Here is a 23,604-nt window from a genome sequence, read left to right as displayed (position 1 = left end):
GCTGCACTGAGGGGTTGCTCATACCCTTTCCATCGGGGTAATACTAAGTGCCTGTATATGTCATACATGTGTGCAGGAATGTGAGACTCAGCATGGTCTTCATAGAATCACTATTGGTCCTCTCACTCTCTCTCACTCTGTCTCTTCTCTCTCTCTCGCTCTCTCTTTTCACTCACTCGCTCTCTCACTCGCTCTCTTCTCGCTCGCTTCTCTCTCTCACTCTTCTCTCTCGCACTCTCTCGCTCTCACTCTCTTTTCTCTCACTCGTTCACTCACTGTCTCACTCTCTTTCTCTCGCTTGCTCGCTCGATCGCTCTTCTCTCTCTCGCTCGCTCACTCTCTTCTCTCTCTCTCTCGCGCACTCGCTGTCTCACTCTCTTCTCTCTCTCTTGCTCGCTCGCTCTCTCTTCTCTCTCTCTCTCTCTCGCTCGCTCACTCCTCTCTCTCACTCTCACTCTCTTTTCTCTCACTCGCTGTCTCACTCTCTTCTCTCTCTCTCGCTCGCTCGCTCTCTTCTCTCTCTCGCTCTCTCTCTTCTCTCTTGCTCTATCAGTCTCTTGTTCTCACTCTCTTCTCTCTCCCTTGCTCGCTCTCTCTTGCTCTCTCTTGCTCTCTTTCTTCTCTCTCTCTCTCATTTTGTTTTAATGCATGATTTTGTGGATGTGTTGATGAGTGAGTTTAACAAAGTCCAAACCTATTCTGGAGTCAGTGGCCAAACCATGTCCTGGAAACATTTAGTCATCACTTGTTATCACTCCACACCCTTGTGAGACCAAGATGTCCGAAAGGAGCTCTCCTATGCATTTGTTGTCCGATTGTCTGTTAAAGGGCTGTAACCAAAATTAGCACCCTGAATTCTTTTGTATTAATGAAGGTTAGTCATGCACACTCACGCCCAGAGAAACCACAAAACCACAACTATTCACTTTGCATCTGCTCCGAAACACATGCCATCACACACACACACACACACACACACACACACACACACACACACACACACACACACACACACACACTCAACCACAACCGCATCACCAGTGTTTGCAGCCAGATAAGGATCGTAGCCCATTAAAGTTTGTGCAGGAGAAAAAAACTCTGACGGTATATCTTCCCGTCACTCTCTCTCCCGCCCGCTTAGATAATTGCCTATCTATCCTGATGTTCCTCTCCTTTCCACGAAGTCCTAGCTACCAAATGTGTTGAGTAAGCCTTAAAAGCTTTTTATAGGTTGCTGCATGCTGACTGAGGCATTGGGAGCAGGATTAAAACAAGGTCATGAGGTTTTATCGCTCCAAGAAACTTGTCCGATTTAGTAGTTGATATACAAAAATCTTTCATTAGGTCCAGTCCAGACCGAAGAAGGCCTTGCAGCAGCGAAGCCTATCGTCTCATCCCATAAACTTTACTCGCCATGCTGATGGGGGAGTGTCCGGTGGCGGAGCAGAATCTTTAAATCTATTTTTATTTCACGTCAGATGTTCCACGGTGATTAGTGGGCACTGTTAATCAAATGTCCTCGCTAATCAAAACACACCATAAATCAGCAGGGCCGGTCGGTAGCCGGACACAAGCGGGGACGGATCCCAAGGTCGTTTTTATCTCTATAAATTTTAATTGTAGTAGCCAGAACGCAATGCACAGAAGTCCCACGTGCAGTGTTTGGATGTAGTGGAGGAGAGTTTATATAGATTTACAAGGGCAGCATATTATAGATGGGGGTTATTTCAGAGGCTTCTGGTTTGCTGGTTAGGTTCAAAGCGTATATGTGTGTGTGCGCACACATGCATGTGTGTGTGTGTGGGCGCTGTGCCTGCTCCTGCATGCTCGTGTGTAACAAATCTGTGCTGCAAAGAGAAGTGTACGTCCTGTGGTTTTAGTCTTGTGTGCCCAGAGGTATTGGGAGTGTGTATTAGGAGTATGTGTCTGAAGTGTGTGTGTGTGTCATCAGAAATCGATGGTGGCACATCTGGTTGTGTTTAGGCCTGGTCTGTGGCGGCAGACTGCTGGAGACTCCAGGAGCTCTGCTCTTCAATTTAGCATGATTCCCACGGTGCACCTCAGGCAACCAAAAGCGCGAGTGTGTGCCAGCATTTGTGTGTGTGTGTGTGTGTGTGTGTATGTGTGTGTGTGTGTGTGTGTGTGTACTCTCTGTCCAAATGTATATTTGTGGTTGGACACCGTTCCTTTGCAGACAGGTCTGACTGTTTGCCAAAGTTTGAGCAGAAATGTGTATTTTTATACAGTATGGAAAAAATAGCATTCTCACACATCCGTAACGTGTGTGTGAACGTATTTGTGTGCGTGTTGTTGTGCATGATGCACAAAAACAGTCCCCCTGCATCTGCCTTGTGTGTTTATGATGCTGCTTCCTGTGATAGCCGTCCGCATCCTGCGTCAGGACGAACTTGCTGTATTTATAGGCACATGAGTTCAGTTAGACTCCCAAGTTACACAACAGCGGCGTTCATCTCCAGGACTGCAAGGGGGGTGGTGGTGGGTGGGAGGGGGGGGATTAAGGGGGTAGCTACCGGGAAAAGATAAAAAAAGGATAAAAACAGAGAGGGGGGGGAATATTAGTAAAGGATGGATGGAGAGATGAGATGAGAGCGGCGCTCCAGAAAAGGAGCCAGCAGAGTGGCGGGTGGGGGGTGGGGGGCGGAGATGTGAGGGGGTCTTGACAGCAGGGAGGAGGAGCGTGGTGTTTGCTCCGGCTGTGATAAGTCATGCTGCCTCCGGTGGCTTTGATCTTCCCAGAGGCATGTGAGGTGGGAAAGGCCCAATTAAAGGGGCGGTGATGAGGTATGAGGGGATATTTAATCTGAGCGCTACAGTCTTTTGGGATCAACACAAACTTAAAGGCAAGGGACGCTGGCTAATCATAAGCTACGGGGCTGGCTTTCAATTAGCAGCACGAGAGGGGAGCCTTTACTTGTGGGCCCTGCGTGTAGGTCAGTAAACGAGAACTAGCCGGCCATTCGCCCAACTGACGCTGAGCTCCTTGCCTTGAGAAACTAGCTAACACACACACACACACGCGCGCAGACACACACACACACACACACACACACACACACAATGCCCAAGCATGATATGGAGGCGTCCAGGTGGCGTGGCGGTCTATTCCGTTGCCTACCAACACGGGGATCGCCGGTTCGAATCCCCGTGTTACCTCCAGCTTGGTTGAGTGTACCTACAGACACAATTGGCCGTGTCTGAGGGAGGGAAGCCGGATGTGGGTATGTGTCCTGGTCGCTGCACTAGTTCCTCCTCTGGTTGGTCGGGGCACCTGTTCGGGGGGAGGGGGACTGGGGGGGATAGCGTGATCCTCCCATGCGCTACATCCCCCTGGTGAAACTCCTCACTGTCAGGTGAAAAGAAGTGGCTGGTAACTCCACATGTATCAGAGGAGGCATGTGGTAGTCTGCAGCCCTCCGTGGCTCGGCAGAAGGGGTGGAGCAGCGACCGGGACAGCTCAGAGAGCGGGGTGATTGGCCAGGTACAATTGGGGTGAAAATGGGGAGAAAATCCCCCCCCCCACTAAAAAAAAGCATGATGTTGACACACACACACGATGCCCAAACACGATATGGAGTCATCTCATCTTGCTCTTGGTGTCTCCACCCAACAAATTCCACATTTTTTACTCTTCATTTGCGACAATTACTGTAGTTTTGCATAAACTAACTCTCTCTCTCTCTCTCTCTCTCTCTCTCTCTCTCTCTCTCTCTCTCTCTCTCTCTCTGTGTCTCTGTGTGCCTTTCTTTTTCTAGAGTGAAGAATTTCACATCTACACCCAGTACTGCACCAACTACCCGCGGTAAGACAGAGAGGGTTTTGTGTCTTTGTATGTATTCCGTTGTGCCGCTGTGTGTTTCTTTTTGTGCGGCGGCCGTATAAAACGTCTCGTCTCATCGTCGGTGTCATCCTACCCCATCTCACCTCGCTATACATTCTTCCCACCGTCTCACATGGCCCTGTTTTGTACGCCGGGCAACACGTCACCCCCCCTCCCCCGCCCTGCTGGACCGACATGTTCTATAGATGATTCTTCTGCAGGAGTCAAAGTGTCTACTGCCAGTTACGCCTTGGGGTCTCTCCACCTCCCTCCCTCTCTCCCTCCTTCCCTCCCTCACCCTTTGTTTCCTTCTTTTACACAGGGCCTATTGACAGTGCTGTACTGTACTGACAGATGGGTATTATAGTTGTCACCTTATCATACCTAATAGCTTTAATGTCTTGTTTCACACTGTGGGAACGTCGCTGCCATATGGCACACCTGTGTGGCCCTTCAGTTACGAAAGTGTATGTGTTTGTTTGTGTGTGTGTGTGTGTGTGTGTGTGTGTGTGTGTGTGTGTGTGGCTTTGTGCGGCTTTGTGCGGCTTTGTGTTGCTGTTTGACTTTGTGTGTGCCTTTATGCCTGTGTAATTGTGTGGTGCACGTGCAAGTGTGTGTATGCCTCTTTTTTTTTGTGTGGATTTTCCCCCCTTTTTTTGCCCCTATTGTACCCAGCCAATTACCCCACTCTTCCGAGCCATCCCAGTCGCTGCTCCACCCGCTCAGCCACTCCGGGGGGGGGGCTGCAGACTACCGAATGCCTCCTCTGATACATGTGGAGTCGCCAGCCGCTTCATATCACCTGACAGTGAGGAGTTTCAGCGGGGGGACGTAGCACATGGGAGGGTCACGCTATTCCCCCCAGCTCCCCCTCTCCCCTGAACAGGTGCCCCAACCGACCAGAGGAGGCGCTAGTGCAGTGACCAGGACGCATACCCACATCCGGCCTCCCAACCGAAAACACAGCCAATTGTGTCCGCAGGGACGGCCGACAAAACCAGAGGTAACACGGGGATTCGAACCACCGATCCCCGTCTTGGTAGGCAACAGAATAGACCGCCACACTACCTGGACCCCCCACGACCACCCCCCATCCCCAAGTGTGTGTGTGTCTATGTGTGGTACGACTGTTGCCAGTTGGGAGGGCTCAGGGTGGAGGGATGGAGATAGGTTAGGCGGTTTAGTACAGGCGTTTCATTTATCAGAGTCTTTGTCTCTCTCTTCCGGCATGGGCCGGAGCTCCCCCGGCCTCGCTCTCTTCCTTCAGCGCGGATATCAGGGGTCGCTCCCCTCTCTCTATCTCTATCTCTCACTTTCTATTGTTTCGCCATGTTCGCCCCCATGTTTGTCAGTCAGTGTCCGTCCAGGTCCCAGCTTCGACGGAGAACACAAAGAGCGGTTTGTTAGTTGGCACACCTGAGGCCGATCACTAAATCGGCCTCGCTAACACGCGTCGGCTCTCCCACGCCCCGTGCCCCCTCCCCCCCTCTCTCCACCTGCAGCCGAGGCTAAACCACACCCCAGTACCGCTCCACATGTTTATTGTCTGCACCTCTGTGACGGGGGGGGGGGGGGGTGATAGGCTTTTCCCTCATGCTAAGACATATAACACTTGCTGTGTTTCACAACCATCCTGAGGCACCGCAGACAGCACACCCTCACCCTCACTCTGGTGACTTGTGTCTCTGCTGCACACAGGTCTGAGGAAACACTGTGATGAAGGTGTTCACTGGGCAGTAATGACTCTGGCCACCGGTTTTGTGTGTGTATACACATGGGTGTAGGCATTCTTGAGCGTCTGTGTGTGTCTTAGTGTGTGTGTGAGTGTGTGTGTGTGAAGGGGCTATTGTCAGCTGCTGAAGGTAGACCCTCTCCCACACCCTCACACAGCTGGTGACCCCAACCAAGGTCACACACGACAGACACAGAGGAGACACACGTGCACGCATGCACACGTACACACATGTGTTGTGTATGCGTGCACAGACAGACAGACAGACAGCGGGAGCGGAGGCTGCAGATGTACCGCGGTCACTCTGAGCTCGGAGGTCGGGTTTCCTCTGGAACAATGTGAGGCCTGTGCGGAGTCGCACTGGAATTCAGACATGCAGACACGAACACACGGGCGCGCGCACACAATGAAACACTCAGAGAGACAATTTGGGCAGCGTGCAAGTCTCTCCATCTGTGCATGTGCACATGCACGCGCACACAGACACACACACAATAGAAGAAATGCCTTTCCACAGTTAAAAAGGCCCTTTCTTCTAGAGTAGGTCACGGAGCAGCTCTTGCAGTGACCAGTTAACACACAGGCTGGATGAGACTCTACACTGCCGTCATTTCAGTACACGACAATAAATTCATAACCCCCTGAACACTGAAAAGAAGAGAGCACATGTTGGGCAAGGCACGTTTATTTGTATACTGCATTTCATTTAAAAAAAAGCCAATTCAAAGTGCTTTACATCAGGCATAACAATACATTTAACTAGGTATAAAAAATACAATAAAAATAAATATAAAGATTTAAGATTAAAACATAATTTAAAAAGAAATTTAACAATAACCATGTAGAAGAATAAGCTAGCCAGAACTGGTTAAACGATAAAAGGCTCATCAGGTGGAGGCAGAGCCTCCCAGTAAAAGGCACTGAGATTAAGTGCACAACAGCAACTATTTCACCAGGGTGACCATGGAGGATGTACCAACTAGTGTTTGTGATGAGTCCCTTCTGTCACTTTCATAGGTTGTCTTCCTTAAGTTGTTTATTCTTAAATAAATTTTGACTTCTATTCTTCTAGGTTCATAAGCTCCTCTGTGTGTGTGTGTGTGTGTGTGTGTGTGTGTGTGTGTGTGTGTGTGTGTGTGTGTGTGTGTGTGTGTGTGTGTGTGTGTGTGTGTGTGTGTGTGTGTGTGTGTGTGATGTAGAATTCAACTTTAAAGAGAGAGAGAGGGAATAGAGACTAAGGTTGTCCTGTGCAGTCAGAGATGTTGGTTTTCATTTTTGTTTTGCCTAGAGTTTTATGTCAGGACTTAGAAACCCGTTTTATTTTCACTGGAAAGTCGGGAGTTATTCTGTGTTTTTTCTTTTTCCTCTGCTGTTTATAATCATATCGCTGAACTATCGACCGTCGGGGTTGTCTCCACAGGTCGGTGGCTGTGTTAACAGAGTGCATGAGGAACAAGATGTTGGCCAAGTTTTTCCGTGAGCGCCAGGAATCTCTGAGACACTCCCTGCCCCTGGGCTCCTACCTGCTCAAGCCAGTGCAGAGGATCCTCAAGTACCACCTACTGCTACATGTCCGTATATCTGTCTGTCTCTCTGTCTGTCTGTCTGTCGGTCTGCATGCATAGGCTCACACCCTGGTCAATTGTACAGAAATTATATGACGAAACTGCATACAGACACACACATGTCCACTAATGTATGTGTGGGTGCTTGGTTTTGTGTTTAGTTGAATAGCGTTCTATTCCTGACTCGGCCCGTCCCATTGCCAAGCCAGTTAAAACAGTGCGGCCAACTGTTTGGACATATGGTGCCCAGTAGGCACTTCCTGTGTGTGGGGCTCTGTAAACTCACAGCTTGTATGTTCTCGCACGAGATTGGGTCTTTGTGTGTGTGCATGTGTTTTCATGCATGCTGAAACACACTTATGGATGTATTTCTATGTAAATAACAAGAATAAACTAACCAATCATACACTTCTAAGTAGGGCTGGGCAGAATTCAACATTATTGTTAACCATCTTTCAGCAGTGTTGTATTGGGATTCATTGTTCACTTTTAATGATAATCTATCACCTAAAATTTCTCATCAAATGAGGTTTGGAATATTTGAGTATAATTTTTTTTAAGAATATCTTTATTACATTTTCATACACAACATAAAACACAGCAGCTCAGACGCGACATGACAAAATGAGTAAGTAAATAAAAAATAGTGGGCATGACCTCCATCCACACACCGCCCCCTACAGCAGAGAAAGGCAACATGAAATAAATAAATATGTAAACAAATAGCAAGATTACAGGAAACCTGGTTTTGCAATAAACAGGTGCAGGGACAGGCTAGGCCGGTGTAGGAAACCCATGTAACATGGAAGATGACAGCGTAGGGCCAGTATGTTCTAAGTAAGGGTCCCAAACTTTAAAGAAGGCGTCTATTTGAGTATAATTTGAAAATGAGTTTTGGTTTGACGTTATACTTTAACATTACCAAAGTTAAACGTGATGACCCTCAGTTGTATTCTTAAACATAGTATTTTTGTATGCGTGAGCATATGTTGTGATATATATTGGTACAATTCCTTATAAATGCTGTGATGATAATATTCTCCATTTTGCCCAGCTCTGCTTCTAAGCACACTACATGGTGGTACTAGTTTATGTGGGGATTTTTCTTTACAGCGCAGTTATCAAGTATCTTACAGTAGCTTTGAACCTGTCTCAGCCAATCAGAATTAAGGAATGGGTCCATATTGTTTGCTTAATTTGCATATGTGCTAAGTGTCACTACTGCATGTTATGTTTGTGCACGATGCAGGAGATAGCCAACCACATGGAGAAGGACACGGAGACCTACGAGGTGGTGCAGGAGGCTATAGATACCATGCAGAGAGTGGCATGGCACATCAATGACATGAAGAGGAAACACGAGCACGCTGTTAGATTACAGGTACTAGAACACGTGTGCACACATAAAAACACACACATGGGCACACCCGGTTGCGTGGCGGGCTATTCCGTTGCCTACCAACATGGGGATCGCCAGTTCGAATCCCTGTGTCTGCGGGTGAGAAGTCAGATGTGGGTATGTGTCCCGGTCACTGCACTAGTACCTCCTCTGGTCGGTCAGGGCACCTGTTCAAGGGAGGGGATAGCGTGATCCTCCCACGTGCTACATCCCCCTGGTGAAACTCCTCACTTCCAGGTGAAAAGGAGCGGCTGGCAACTCCACATGTATCAGAGGAGGCATGTGGTAGTCCGTGGCCCTCCCTGGATCAGCAGAGGGGGTGGAGCAGTGATTGGGACTGCTTAGAAGAATGGGGTAATTGACTGGCTACAACTTGGAGAAAAAAAGGGGGGGCACACACCCACCAAATAAGGTTGATGACAGTGGACCTCTCATTTCAATTATTTTTGCTGTTACGCAACATTAAGGAAACCCCACACTTGCAAATACCACACTTTATTTATTCAGTTGGTATTTCTCTCTTGCCGGGACTTTTTCAGCCATTGTCTAACAGTTGTCCAACTGGACTGAAGCTTGTTTTCTTGTTTCTGATCAAATCCCTGAAATAGTCCTTATTGATCCCTATTGTATTGCTAGTAAGAGCGTTGTCGTCCGGGTAGCGTAGCGGTCTATTCTGTTGCCTACCAACACAGGGATCTTCGTTTCGAATCCACATGTTACTTCCGGCTTGATGGGGCGTCTCTATAGACACAACTGGCCGTGTCTGCGGGAGGGAAGCCAGATGTGGGTATGTGTCCTGGTCGCTGCACTAGCGCCTCCTCTGGTCAGTCGGGGTGCCTGTTCAGGGGAGATGGGGAACTGGGGGGAATAGCGTGATCCTCCCACGCGCTACGTCCCCCAGGTGAAACTCCTCACTGTCAGGTGAAAAGAAGTGGCTGGTGACTCCACATGTATCGGAGGAGGCATGTGGTAGTCTGCAGCCCGCCCCGGATTGGCAGAGGGGGTGCAGCAGCGACCGGGACGGCTGGAAAGAGTGGGGTAATTGGCCAGGTACAATTTGGGAGAAAAAGAGGGGAAAAAATCCCCCAAAAAAGGAGTGTTGTCATGATCTGCAGAACCAGAGGCCAATTATCTAAAATTCCTGATTTTAAATTGTCTGATAATAATCTTGGGGTATGTAATAAGGAACAAATGACAGACGATGATGATATTGATAGGCAATGCCACATGATGTATGCACAAGCAGTGAAGATGTCTGTTCAGAGCATATTGTACACCACTTTATACTGCACAATATACTGCACTTTATACTGCACACCTGTGGTCAAACTACGTAAAAGCAAGCTTACAGAGGCTCTGAGTAGCTTATAATGATGCTATGAGAATAGATGGTGTAGTGCAAGTGAAATGTTTGTGGCTGCAGGAGTCAGCACCTTTCAGGCTCTTCTAAAACATCTCATTTATAAATTTATTTGCCGGCTCAATGACTCGGATAATGTAATCATCTGAGTTTAACTAAGATTCAGTGCCACAAGCTACCAATCCTGGCAGTGGGTCTATTGGTATAGCTGCCTTCTTATAAGACACTGATTTGTTCTTTTTATGTTATTTTATTGTGTTTATCTTTTACCAATGAATCTGATCTTTTATGGCTTCATTTTTTTATTTTCCATTTTTTTACCATGTCTTGGTCTGTTATGGACCCTGAGTCCGCAATAAAGTTTTGAGTTTGATTACTTGACTGGCACGAGCTGTGCAAAGGTTTCATTTCATGTATGAGTTCATGTTGCCTCTTTACTCCGGAAAAAAAAAAACTGCACGGACAAGGTTTAGATAACCGAGCTCTTTCCTGTTGCACGCCATTTCTGGTATAAAAACAGACATCTTTGTGTTCAGACTTCCAAAGAAGTCCGTGTTTTCTTGCTTTGTGGAAGTTACGTAATCCCCAGGTTTGAATTAGTCTGCCCTCTGATCGTGCCGATGTCTTTGGCAAGACACTGCATTTTGCACCGGGCTAATATGGCCTCGGATAAGGAGGACACAAAACAGGGAAACTATAGTGGGATGAGTGCAGGAGCGGGAAGCATTCGTCTCTGAGACAGCAGTAGAGGGCAAGGTTGTTAAGAGATAACGGATTACAAAAGAAAGCATAAAACATTTGTCCATATTTTCTGTTCTTCTCCACTAACCCCTCGATCTGCCTCCTCATCTTGTTCGTTTTACTTTCCTGCAACCATTGTTTTTTTTTCTTTCTTCTAGCCCTCCCTCCATTAAACAGAACAAACACACAACACCCTCCCTCTCTCTTTGAACAAACACTAGCACACTCTCATTTCATTTCTCCATCAGCCATCTTTTGGTTTATTTCCCTTCGTCTCATTTGTTTTAGTTACCAGGCCATGTATCCTTTTCCTCGTGTCCCCTCCAGTTGAACTCTTGTGTCTCTTCGGAGCCAAAATGCTTTTGGAACTCAAAGAGTGTTTTTCCATCCATCTCATTTGCACAATTGTTTTATCATTCTTTAACTGTGCAAATAACGAAGCTCTGATCTACCGCTGCATTCCTTCATCCTCGGCAGGAGATCCAGAGCTTGCTGACCAACTGGAAGGGCCCCGATCTGATCGGCTACGGAGAGCTGGTTTTAGAGGGAACCTTCCGCCTGCAGAGGGCCAAGAATGAGAGAACCCTCTTCCTGTTTGACAAGCTCCTGCTGGTCACCAAGAAACGGGAGGAGACGTACACATACAAGGCTCACATCCTGGTCAGTTGTACAGCTCTAGACACCATAGATACACACCTTCTCTACTCCGTAATACCCGTTCACTACAAGACCCTCATCTCCACACTTATCTGATGCAGTGCTGCAACTTGATGCTGGTCGAGGTCATCCCCAAAGAACCACTAAGCTTCAGCGTCTTCCACTACAAGAACCCCAAACTACAGCACACTGTACAGGTACAGTAAATGGCAGAAGAGTAAATGGCATAACAAAACCCACAGCATAACGAAAGCCGATCATCATGTCATTGTTTGGCTCACACATACCATTTGAACCGTGTAGATATGAGGAAGCTGAAACCTGAGTGTGGTCATAAAGTGTGGCTAGATTTTGCAGGTGTCTGTTTTGTAGAGCAGTCGAGCTGAGTACACAGAGGTGCTTGGGCACGTTGAGTGTTTTGAGTGGAACCACAGCCATTGTTCATTTTAAACCATACTGTTTTGGCAAAGCTCTTACATGGAAAAGATAATGTGGAACACCATAAATGAGTACCGCCACATGCGTTGTTTTAGGGTTTATCCTAATCTTCTGACACTTCTTTTAAGTTTGCATGCCTAATCGGTGTGTATTATCTTCTCCTCTGTGATGTGTTTCGCTTTTGTTTTTGCCCCTAGGCCAAATCGCAGCAGGACAAACGCATGTGGATCTTGCATCTGAAGAGACTGATACTTGAAAACCATCCTGCAAAAATCCCAGCTAAGGTGAGAGCAGCTCGTTTCCTCCCTGCTCCGTCTCTGCTTGAGCACTTCAGCGATGTCATAAACAACTGAAATGGTTATGGATGGCGGAACTATTGTTCAATCTCGCCCACAATATTTTATTCCCTTCTCGTCTATCTCGTTGCTTTTCTCTTTCCTCTGGCACTCTAGTTTCTTCCTCCCTTTACTTATACAATCACTCTTCTGTCTGATTCCTCTGTCTTTATTCTCTGGCCAAGCGCAAGTGGAAAATTGAGTTTTATCCAGGACGAGAGCTGTTGATGGGATTCAACAGCATTTAAAACAATTGCCTGTTAAACTCTGTCCTCGTTGATTGGGAAAGATAGCGGTCTGGTGCCACCTAGTGTCGAAGACTTCACTAATCGTCAGCTGGACCATATTTATCTCGCATTAATTTTTACTTTCCACTTCATGTATCCTAGGCGAAGCAGGCCATTTTGGAGATGGATGCAATACGTAAGTGGAAATTTACTTTTAATTTTATATAGGAAACAATTCTTTCATGTATCTCTTTTTTTTAATTGTGCTTTCCATCCTCGCAGTGTTCGTTATCTGATGTTTACCTCTTTCCTTACCTGTCCAGATCACCCAGGGTTTCACTACAGCCCTGATGGAGATAAGAATGGCAATCCTCAAACCAAGGAGGGCCCTACACCTCGAAGAGCACGGAGGAAGGGTGAGTTTTGCACACTTCATTGAAAGTGAATCATGGGTGCCTTCTCCTCATACATCCCATTCCATTATCCAAGCCGCTTATCCCAAGTGGGGTCGCGGGATGCTGGAGCCTATCCCAGCAGTCACTGGGCAGTAGGCGGGGAGAAACCCTGGACAGGCTGCCAGTCCATCACAGGGCCTTCTCCTCATACAATTCCTCTTATTAATTATGAATTATCAATTAATTTATTTCTCTAATTTCTCCCCTCAGAACCTCTGTCCAAGATACTGAAGAACTCGAAACAGAGTGGTGCCAACACAGATGGCCAAAAGGTGAGTTATCAACAGAAATGATTAAAGAAATAACTGTGATTTTCAACATGATCTCTCTCGATATATGTTGTAGGGATAACACTCCATTAGCAACCATAACACTGAGCAGACTGTTGTCTCAAACACAGCTAAAACTGTATCTGCCAATGACATCACTGATAGATCTGTGAATTGCCATCTTTATATAGCATTCACTACAACAGCTGTAAGTAGCGTTATTTGCATTTTTTTTTAAAGAATGTAGCCAACTTCAGTGTAGCCCACCAAAGGTAGCAGCAAACCAGCAAGTAAGGGTTGTAATTTTTACATTCACATATTTGACAGTCCGTGACATCAGCTGTCAGAGGCACACAGAAAACTGCTCAATATTATGACTGCTAATGGAGTGCTAATATTCCTACAACATATATTTAAAGATAAAATTTAAAATCTTGATTGTTTTCCTTTAACAGAAACTGAGACATATATATTAATATTCATACATCAACACTTTCATAAACATCATTTGACCAAACTCTTTGGAAACCCACTTTTCTCCAGCGGACAAGCCTAGGTGCCACCCTACTCTCTCCGGTGTCCCAGCTGGCTCTGGGCACTATTGGCCGCAGCCGCAGCCTCATCAACCAGTCGCAGGAGTCCCTGGACCCCAGCGATCACTATGAGCACAGTGACAGAGAGGAAGGGGAGGAGCCACATCAGCAAGACGCTGATGATGAGGATGATAGTGGCCCGGTGAGTTAAAATGCCCACACTGTGTGTTCTAGTTATTTAAATCTTTGTTGTACCACTAATGACTTCATGATATCATAATGTTACATTTGAATTGCATGAAAATTGCATCTTAAAAGCTTGACATGGCCTAGATCTTAATCTTAGGTTGCTTATGTTGTAAACTATTGTGAATGTGTTAAGGGTGGTGGGAAGCGGCTACGAGTCCCTGGCAAAGGCAGCAGGAAGAGGCTGAACCCTCAGGCATCTGTGGACTGCATAGACCAGTGGAAGACATTCAACATGAGTCCCTCGGATCTACAGGTAGCAACTTGCAAATATAATGGTTCCTGGTCAAATTTTAGAAGGGCAGTTGTAGGGCAGTTCAATGTGATGTGTCAGTGTGAAACAGTTCAATGTGATGAACCTCTGTTGATTCTTATTCTTGGTATTGTTGGGTATGTAAGCAGATGCCATGATGTATATCGATCTTGTAAAATACCTACGATTGTGATATTTTCCATAACATTCAGCACGAAGTAGTTGAATTCAGTATTCTATTTCTGTTGATGTGCCTTTCACAGATCAAACAAGCAACTTTCATAAAGAACTGTTATCTTCTCCTCTGCCTTTCTGTCCATAGAGAGCCAGAGAGACTTTAGTGAAAGAGGGAAGCTATCACCCCCCACTCCTCAGGACGCCCAATGTGGTAGAGGAACCTCCAGACTCTCCTGTTCCCTCTTTACTGGTCCCAGGAGGTGAACAGCAAGTGAGGAACATCTGGGCTGACCACCGTGCCCGCAGGGCCATGTTCCCCACCCGCCAGCGTACCATGCAGCCTGACGACGAGGAAGAGGACATCTACCAAATGTTTGTGCCCACTGAACCCAGTGGACCAGAACCAGAGACGCCCTCTGACACGTCAGAGCTCACCTCCTCACCCAGGTCTGCTCGGCCCTGTAGTTGGCACACAGAACAGGTGCCCACAGTGCAGATAGACCCCCCATCCAGTGGGGGCAAAGCTCTGCGGAGGGCGAGCAGCATGGGAGAGAAGGCTACAGAGACTCAGCAGAGCTCTGACGACACGCGGCCTGGTCACAGCAACCTGGAAGTGGTCCACACCGAATCATCCAGCAATGAGATATCAGGGTCCTCCTCAGCAGAACAGTTGACAATAGATGACATTGAAAATGTTTATGATAACATCAGCTATGAGGATCTTAAGAGTATGGGATTAATCAGAAGAGACCAGGAGAGGCGACTGTCACGGAAGGAGAAATCTAAAGACATACAAGTTTCACAGGGTGAGACTATAGTAGTACTAGATGTTCCTGTGGTTTTGGGGGCCACAGCGTCTATAATAGAACCTGAGAGCTCCTCTGAAAGCAACCGGTCCTCCACACAAGATGGGCACCCATTTGGGATATGTGAGCTGAAGATTGAAGAGGAGAACATCTATGACACCATCTGTTTCAGCGAACCTCCGCCAACAGATCTAAAGAAGATGAGAGGAGGAAACAAACAGGAACAAGAAAGAGACAGTCTGATGGCCTCTGTGCCAGACTTAACTGAAAGCCTTGGAGGGTTTGTGTCTGAGGAGAGCCTCCACTTTGGGGAGGATGAGGGACCAGACTCCTCCCATCCTGTTCCATGTTCTTCAGAGCCAGACCTCTCCTCCTCATCTGCCTCTGAGACATTCTCTCATCGTTCGCACACTGGGGATAAGATGTCAGAGCAGGTCGACGAGATCTGGAACGACCTGGAAAACTACATCAAAAACAATGAAAGAAAGCCTGACAGATTGCCAGCTGCCTTCCCAGTCAGCTCTGAGTCCCCCAAGAAGGCCTCTTCAGCCAAGAACAGCCCTAAAAAAGCCCCAAATGTAGTTAACCCTAAAGCTCACACCCCTCCTAGCAAGAGTCTCCCAGTGCATCAGCCTAATCCCACATCCATGCCCTCTGTACCACCTTTCACCATCCCTGTCATCAGTGTCCCGGAGCTAAGTGAAGTCACCTTTGAAGAGGAAGCGCACTTCCCACTGGCCCCTTCCGATCCTACGCCCGTCACCCCAGAGCCCCTTCCCGGCACAGTGAAAAGCATCCGCAACAAACTGGCTCGCCTCAGCAGCGGCAGTTTCCGTCTGGAGGACGATGATCTGGTGGAGCTTCCCCAGTGCAAAGCTTCACCGAAAGGACCCGCTTTCAAAGAGCTCTTGTTTCCTGGGGAGCTGGCAGGTCTGGACTCCCCCTTGGCCTCCTCCTCCCTCCTCCTGGGTGAATCTGTTGACTTTCCCCTGGACCTGACAGACAAGAGCAAAAATCGTGTGTTCCTGATGGCAAGGCAGTACAGTCAGAAGATCAAGAAAGCCAACCAGCTGTTGCGCATGAGAAGCATGGATCCAGGAGACTCCTGTAGTCGCTCCCGAGCTGAAAAGAAGCAGAAAGATCTTGCAGCCATTTTGGAGGAGAAGAAACAGGGGGGTGCAGCCATAGGTAAAGAAAAAACAATCATAGAAAATGTTTTGTTTTGCTCACAGGGTGACAGATTCTAACCTAAAATGTTGCCGTACATAATGACTTTCTTTGTTGAGGGAGTAAGTGTCAGTGTGGTGTCATGTATGTTCATGCTTATGAGTGTGCTCTTGGGTAACCAGGTGGCTCTGAATAAAATACCTATAACTGAATAGCTTAAAGGGAAACAATCATGATCTGTAGTTGTGTTAAGAGGTGAAGGTCATTCTTACTGACAAATAGCTAAGAAACTAAAGATTTCTTTCAATGGAGAAAAATGGGGAAAATCATGATTGTTTCCCTTGAGGAATAAATGTGATGATTGTCAAAGAACAGGAATGAAAATTGTAAATAATTCCTAATCATGTCACCACTCCTTCCTTACATTACCTCTCCCACCTCTTCCAGGTGCTAGGATAGCAGAGTACTCACACCTGTATGACCAGGTCATGTTTAAGGAGCCATCCGGGACAGCTGGTGGAACCTCCCCTGCTCCACACCACAGTCATCCAGGACTGCCCTCCTCTCCCTCATTGCCTGAGACCTCCCTGGAAGAAGAGTGGCTCCATTCCACTTACAGCAATGGAGAGCTGGCCAGTTTCATCCCCTGGCCCAACGAGGCAGGAGAGGCTCACGCCTCCTCCAACCCCCAGCGCAGACTTACATCTGCCTGCTCCCTCCCTGCAATGAAGACCCTCCCTGCACCTCCCACCACCCCGCCAACCCAGAGATGGAGCACCTGCATGTCAGCGCCCAGTGAAAAAGAGGAGCATGTGTACAGTTCCATCAAGAGACATCCTTCCTTCAATGCCCCCTCTTCAGCCAGCACAAAGATGTCCCAACACAGTCACCATCAGTCAGGCCACTCTCCGGGTGACCAACAGCAGGAGAGGAACAACTCGTCTGGATCCAGCCATAAAGGAAGTGCCCTAAACCGATCCTCAGAGAGACTCCACAGCCCCGCTCTGAGCCAGATTGGCCGGCAGAGCAGCCTTCCGGAGCGGTCTAGCCAGGGATATTCAGACCTCACCTTGCAGGATGGTCAACAAGTGGTGGTCCTCAACCGAGCCTCTGCACTCAGCATTCTCACAGCCACCCAGAACTATCTGGCCAACTTCAAGGATAATGGGGAGGATGACGACGACTATGTAGAGATCCGCTCTGAAGATGAGAGCGAGCAGGACAAGTCAGTGCAGAGAAATGGGGGCTCTGTCATTCTTCTGGATCAGAACCGGGGACCTCTGCAATCCCAGAGTCTTCCTTGCACTCCAGTGCGCTCCTGTCATCCTCTGAGCCCTCTGGAAAGGGAGCACCTGGAGAAGTACCTGTGGAGCGAGCCGCCACAGAACCAGTCCAACATCGTCCAGTCGCTGAGAGAGAAGTTTCAATGTCTGAGCTCTAGCAGCTTTGCTTGAATCTATTTGATAACTGAAAGCCAAACGTATTTCAACTTGCAGCACGTAGAAAGGAAAGGGACTTCCCAGCTTTGCCTGAATGCCTGTGTCAACGCCAACACTACAGAACACAAAAAAAAAACAAAACAAAAAACAAACCAATACTACACAAATGCAATGTATCCTTCTTAAAGCAGACCTGTGACAGTCCCTCACAGTTCAGACAAAATATGTGTAGTAACCTGCATCATTACCTATCTTTGCTGTTACACGGCTTCTCTCAAAGTAATCCCTACTATATTCTTACTTGCCTGAATGATTTAAATGGTCAGAAAGCCACGTGCTAAATCCTGCATGTAGGCTGCCCTAGCACTTCCAGGTTCAAATAGTCTTCAATGCATGTCTCAGAGCATAGTGATGTAAAAACTTAAAAAGTTCCCAAAAACTGGTCAAAATGATTATTCTCTAAGTTGTTTGCATTGCGATTCTGTCAAACTGAATGGGTTTCAGGATTTAAAGGGACACAAAGCACGCAATGCTTTTATCAAGTTGCCAGTACAAAGCCTCGCAGAGATTAATGGTGTTGGTTCTGCTAGATTTACAGACTTGACTGAAGATGGTCCCTCATATCAATTACAGATAATGTATAGAATCTATTCAGCACCCAACATCTAAAAATAAAATAGTCTTCAAGGATTTTGCGGTTTTTGACTCCTTGGCAAATGTTGACCCCTCATATTTTTAAGTACCTCCTCATTAATTATTTTCAAAAAAGCTCTTTCCATTTAAGTATGATTGAGGTTATTTTAACGGTATGTAAACTACAAGCTATACTTAACCTTTATAAGAGAGATAATTCACATGGCTCACTTTCAGTGGTGTCTTGTGTTTTAGTTGTGCTTACAATATCAAATGATTCTGAACAAGCAGCTTTACAAATTTGCAGCTCTCTACTCAGGATAGAGGTGTAGAAGTAAATATTTGCATCTTATTAGCAATAAATGTATGTAAGGAGGCAATTTAACATAAAACATGTTGGTTATTTTGAGATCCACGAGGTTGAATGTAACTGACATCGGGCATGTACAAAGCATAGACCTTCAAGTCTACCTGAAGATGTTGTATTTCTCTCCTCCACCTTTGTCATCCGATAGGGTGTCGAGACAGAACGCTGATACTTCAGAAGTCTGATAAGCAACCATAGGACTACGCATTTATTTTGAATTTGTGAGTAAATCTGTTTTTAAGCATCAGTCTGGGGCATCCATCGCATAGGAGTGAAATGTGCATCTGAACAAGTGGATGATTTTTTTTTTACCTTCCTAATTTTAAAAACTTTGTTTTTAAGAGGGACCATGGAGGAACACATTAAGGTGAATCAGTTAAAAGACTACAGTACTGTATTAGGTGTACATTTGATGTTCTTCATGTATTTTTTTGCTTTTTTTTTTTTTTCTCGGATGGATAGTTAGCTGTCTGTTTTGATTTGTTTACTTTATGGGACGCCACCCTGCTGTAACACTACTGATATGTACAGAACTGTTTTCCCACTTGACTGAATGACCTTCAGTTTCTCAAATACACAACCTTCCCACAAACCCACACGGTGTTAATTGATCGTTTTCTGTTTGAAGTAACCCCAGTATTCAGAACACTTTTTTTTTTTACATTTTGAACAAGTCACTTAAAAATGTCTTATTTATTTGAAAGTATCCCTCCTATTTACCCCCTCCACTGCTACAAGTCACAGGCGGTTTGTAAATGAAAGTGAAATGTATTTATTAAACGGGCGGTTCTATTTCAATTTAGGGGCACTCACTAAATTTGATTCAAATGCTGTGAATGTTATCAAAAATACTAGTTCTTTATCACGCACTGTTTGTTACTAGTCCTTACCAAAATTTTACATGAAATGTAATACTCCGGCCTACTGTTCAGATTGAGAAATATGCATCAAGTAAAAGTAATGAATATGAAGAATTTTTTTTTTCCTTGTACATTTTTGTCCTCCACTTCACTGGTGGGAATTGTCAATCTTCATTGGCTCTTTTTTTTGCACTTTTTTCTTTTTATAATTTCCATTTTACTTGTAAACACTTTGTAAAGATGTACATTTTAGGAAAGTTATTCTTGTCTGCGATAGGTATGCTTTATATTGCCTTGATGTTTAAGTTAAGTGTACTGTATTTTTTTAACTGCCTAGTTGTCATTGTTTAAGAAAACAATGTATCGGAGGTAACAAATAAATTGAAAAATCGAGTTCTATTTGCTGTGGGATTTCATTTATTTTGAATAAAGTTATTCATAACACTGCATGTTATAAATTATGCATAGAACTATATTACAAAATATATGTTTTGTCTCTGTTGCATCCTATATCGGCGGCAATAAAACCAAAAGCACCTGCATAACAAACATGAGGTCCATAGACTCATGCTGGACTACTACAGTAGTCCTGGTTTATCAATAGCCAATCTATAATTATGAATATAAACAATTAAATGGCAGACTAGACCCCATTCAAATACTGTGATGGCTACATATTATTTTCTAACGCTAAAAGCTGTAAAAATGTTAGTAAGCTGTGGCGATGTTTGGATTGTTTGACGCAACTGTTCTCTTTCAAAAATTACTGTTCTCAGTAACATACTTTCAAAAAAAAGTTGGCTTCTAGAGTTCCAGTGTTTCAAATCTTTCCAAGTAGGTCCTTTGGCTTTTTTTTTCTTCTCTTAAGTCACTAACAGTGATGTTGAAATCATCATAATGTTTGGCATTTAAGATTCTCCTGGTGACTTCCATCTGTTGTCTGTGTCTGTCTTCTGGTACTGGATGCAAAAAGAGTTCATTCATTCATTGGCTATGCTTAGTCCAGGTCAGAGTTGGAGGTCTAGGTCTGTCCGTACAGGCTCTGGGCAGAAGGTGAGGAGACAGACACCCTGGAAAGGTCGCTGCAGGAGACACACACTATGACACTTGATATTGCCCTGGACACAGAGGGGGTAGGGAGGGGGGACGTCCGCAAAGGCAAGGCAGGCAATTGCTTGGGGCCCCTAAGAATCTAGGGGGCTCCACAGGTGGACTGATTTGACTCCAAAGCAATGACAACATTGGCTCAAAATTGAAACGACCTCAAACCTCCCTAAAGAGGAGGTTTAAAATCAATGAGGAAAGGGGCGTCTGGGTGGCGTGGTGGTTTATTCTATTGCCTACCAACATGGGGATCGGTTCAAATCCCTGTGCTACCTCTGGCTTGGTCAAGCGTCCTTATAGACACAATTGGCCGTGTCTGCAGGCGGGAAGCCTGATGTGGGTATGTGTCCTGGTCGCTGCACTAGCGCCTCCTCTGGTCGGTTGGGGCGCCTGTTCAGGGGGGAGGGGGAATAGCGTGATCCTCCCACACGCTACGTCCCCCTGGTGAAACTCTTCACTGTCAGGTGAAAAGAAGCGGGTGGCGACTCCACATGTATCGGGGGAGGCATGTGGTAGTCTGCAGTCCTCCCTGGATCGGTAGAGGGGGTGGAGCAGCAACCGGTATGGCTCAGAAGAGTGGGGTAATTGGCCGAATACAATTGGGGAGAAAAAGTGTGTGGGGGGGGGGGGGGATCCGGGAATAAATAATACAAACAATGAGGAAGAAAAACAAAAAGCTGATGGTGGTAAGTGTGCACCAGAGAATGAAGACAAACGTGAAGGATGCTGGCTGCAAACTTAGTCAGTAGGGGCTCTTTTTATATGAATGTTAATGTAGCCCAAAGTTTACTATGCAATGTGAACTCTAATGTTAACAGAATAGCTTGTTTGTTTGTTTATTTATTTATTATTGTTTTTTTTCTTTTTCAATTTTGCCCGAAAAGGTGTCTATTGGATGGCTGGCTGGCTTAAATTGCCTAAAAATTTAAATAGGCCAAGACATGAGACTTCAGCAGAGATTAATTAATACACAATGTAGTCCAAGTAAGTTTGGGAAACCATTCTGTGATGTGAGACCCATTTTATTTTAACTAGTTCAACTGTATGATGACAACCGTGCCTAGGGAGAATAGTAAAATGTATAAATAAAAATGAAGGAATACTTAAAAGATTTATTTCAAGAATATGAAGTGATTTATTTTCTCTATTAATATGCAGCTGAAATGAGGATCATTGGCTATACTTATTTGTTTTACATATATACAGTGCATCCGGAAAGTATTCACACCCCTTCACTTTCCCAACATTTTGTTATGTTACAGCCTTATTCCAAAATGGATTAAATTCCTTTTTTTTCCTCATCAATCTATACACAATACCCCATAATGACAAAGTGAAAAAGGTTTTGTAGAATTTTTTGCAAATTTATTAAAAATAAAAAACTGAAATATTGCATGTACATAAGTATTCACACCATTTGCTATGACACTCAAAATTGAGCTCAAGTCCATCCTGTTTCCACTGATCATCCTTGAGATGTTTCTACATCTTGATTGGAGTCCACCCGTAGTAAATTCAATTGATTGGACATGATTTGGAAAGGCACACACCTGTCTATATAAGGTCCCACTGTTGACAGTGCATGTCAGAGCAGAAACCAAGCCATGAAGTCAAAGGAATTGTCTGTGGACCTCCGAGACAGGATTGTATCGAGGCACAGATCTGGGGAAGGGTACAAAAAATGTTCTACAGCTTTAAAGGTCCCGAAGAGCACAGTGGTCTCCATCATTCGTAAATGGAAGAAGTTTGGATCCACCAGGACTCTTCCTAGAGCTGGCCGCCCATTCAAACTGAGCAACCGGGGGAGAAGGGCCTTGGTCAGGGAGGTGACCGAGAACCCGATGGTCACTCTGACAGAGCTCCAGCGTTCCTCTGTGGAGATGGGAGAACTTTCCAGAAGGACAACTATCTCTGCAGCACTCCACCAATCAGGCCTTTATGGTAGAGTGGCCAGACGGAAGCCTCTGCTCAGTAAAAGGCACATGACAGCCCGCTTGGAGTTTGCCAGAAAGCACCTAAAGGACTCTCAGACCATGAGAAACAAGATTCTCTGGTCTGATGAAACCAAGATTGAATTCTTTGGCCTGAATGCCAAACGTCACGTCTGGAGGAAACCAGGCACCTCTCATCACCTTGCTAATACCATCCCTACAGTGAAGCATGGTGGTGGCAGCATCATGCTGTGGGGATGTTTTTCAGCGGCAGGAACTGGGAGACTAGTCAGGATCGAGGGAAAGATGAATGGAGCAAAGTACAGAAAGATCCTTGATGAAAACCTGCTCCATAGCGCTCAGGACTTCAGACTGGGGTGAAGGTTAACCTTTCAACACAACAACGACCCTAAGCACACAGCCAAGACAACGAAGGAGTGGCTTCGGGACAAGTATGTGAATGTCCTTGAGTGGCCCAGCCAGAGCCCAGACTTGAACTCCATTGAACATCTCTGGAAAGACCTGAAAATAGCTGTGCAGCGACGCTCCCCATCTAACCTTACAGAGCTCGAGAGGCTCTGCAGAGAAGAATGGGAGAAATACCCCAAATATAGGTGTGCCAAGCTTGTAGCTTCATACCCAGGAAGACTTGAGGCTGTAATCGCTGTCAAGGGTGCCTCAACCAAGTACTGAGTAAAGGGTGTGAATACTTATGTACATGCAATATTTCAGTTTTTTATTTTTAATAAATTTGCAAAAATTTCTACAAAACCGTTTTCGCTTTGTCATTACGGGGTATTGTATGTAGATTGATAAGAAAAAAAAGGAATTTAATCCATTTTGGAATAAGGCTGTAACATAACAAAATGTGGGGAAAGTGAAGGAGTGTGAATACATACAAGCGCACGTACACACACACACACACACACACACACACACACACACACACACACACACACACACACACACACACACACACACACAAATACAGCAACTTTTAGTGGGTTTCAGTTTCGTGTTTCAGTGCACTTATAGCTAAGCGATATCAATACAACAATATGACTTAAACCTA

At 45.8% G+C, this 23,604-nt stretch overlaps 1 protein-coding gene across 3 annotated transcripts in view; it reads left to right on the top strand.

The window, feature by feature from the left end:
- LOC130125081 (pleckstrin homology domain-containing family G member 1) overlaps positions 1-19,887 on the top strand; it is a 52,952-nt gene extending 33,065 nt beyond the window's left edge. For 2 of the 3 annotated variants that reach the window (XM_056294529.1, XM_056294528.1), the window contains exons 5-17: positions 3,774-3,820; positions 6,991-7,141; positions 8,385-8,516; positions 11,113-11,295; positions 11,394-11,489; positions 11,928-12,014; positions 12,455-12,488; positions 12,616-12,708; positions 12,958-13,019; positions 13,560-13,751; positions 13,932-14,051; positions 14,371-16,219; positions 16,646-19,887. In XM_056294529.1, the coding sequence (XP_056150504.1) occupies positions 3,774-3,820; positions 6,991-7,141; positions 8,385-8,516; positions 11,113-11,295; positions 11,394-11,489; positions 11,928-12,014; positions 12,455-12,488; positions 12,616-12,708; positions 12,958-13,019; positions 13,560-13,751; positions 13,932-14,051; positions 14,371-16,219; positions 16,646-17,652 (4,053 nt within the window). In that variant the 3' untranslated portion in view covers positions 17,653-19,887. Of the gene's footprint in view, positions 1-3,773; positions 3,821-4,343; positions 4,842-6,990; positions 7,142-8,384; positions 8,517-11,112; positions 11,296-11,393; positions 11,490-11,927; positions 12,015-12,454; positions 12,489-12,615; positions 12,709-12,957; positions 13,020-13,559; positions 13,752-13,931; positions 14,052-14,370; positions 16,220-16,645 lie in introns of those variants that run through there. The other variant, XM_056294530.1, reaches the window with a different exon arrangement.
- The last annotated feature ends 3,717 nt before the right edge of the window (positions 19,888-23,604 follow it).

This window comes from Lampris incognitus, chromosome 15 (genome assembly GCF_029633865.1).
Source record: "Lampris incognitus isolate fLamInc1 chromosome 15, fLamInc1.hap2, whole genome shotgun sequence".
NCBI lineage: Eukaryota > Metazoa > Chordata > Actinopteri > Lampriformes > Lampridae > Lampris > Lampris incognitus.
This window is presented reverse-complemented; position numbering and strand designations above follow the sequence as displayed.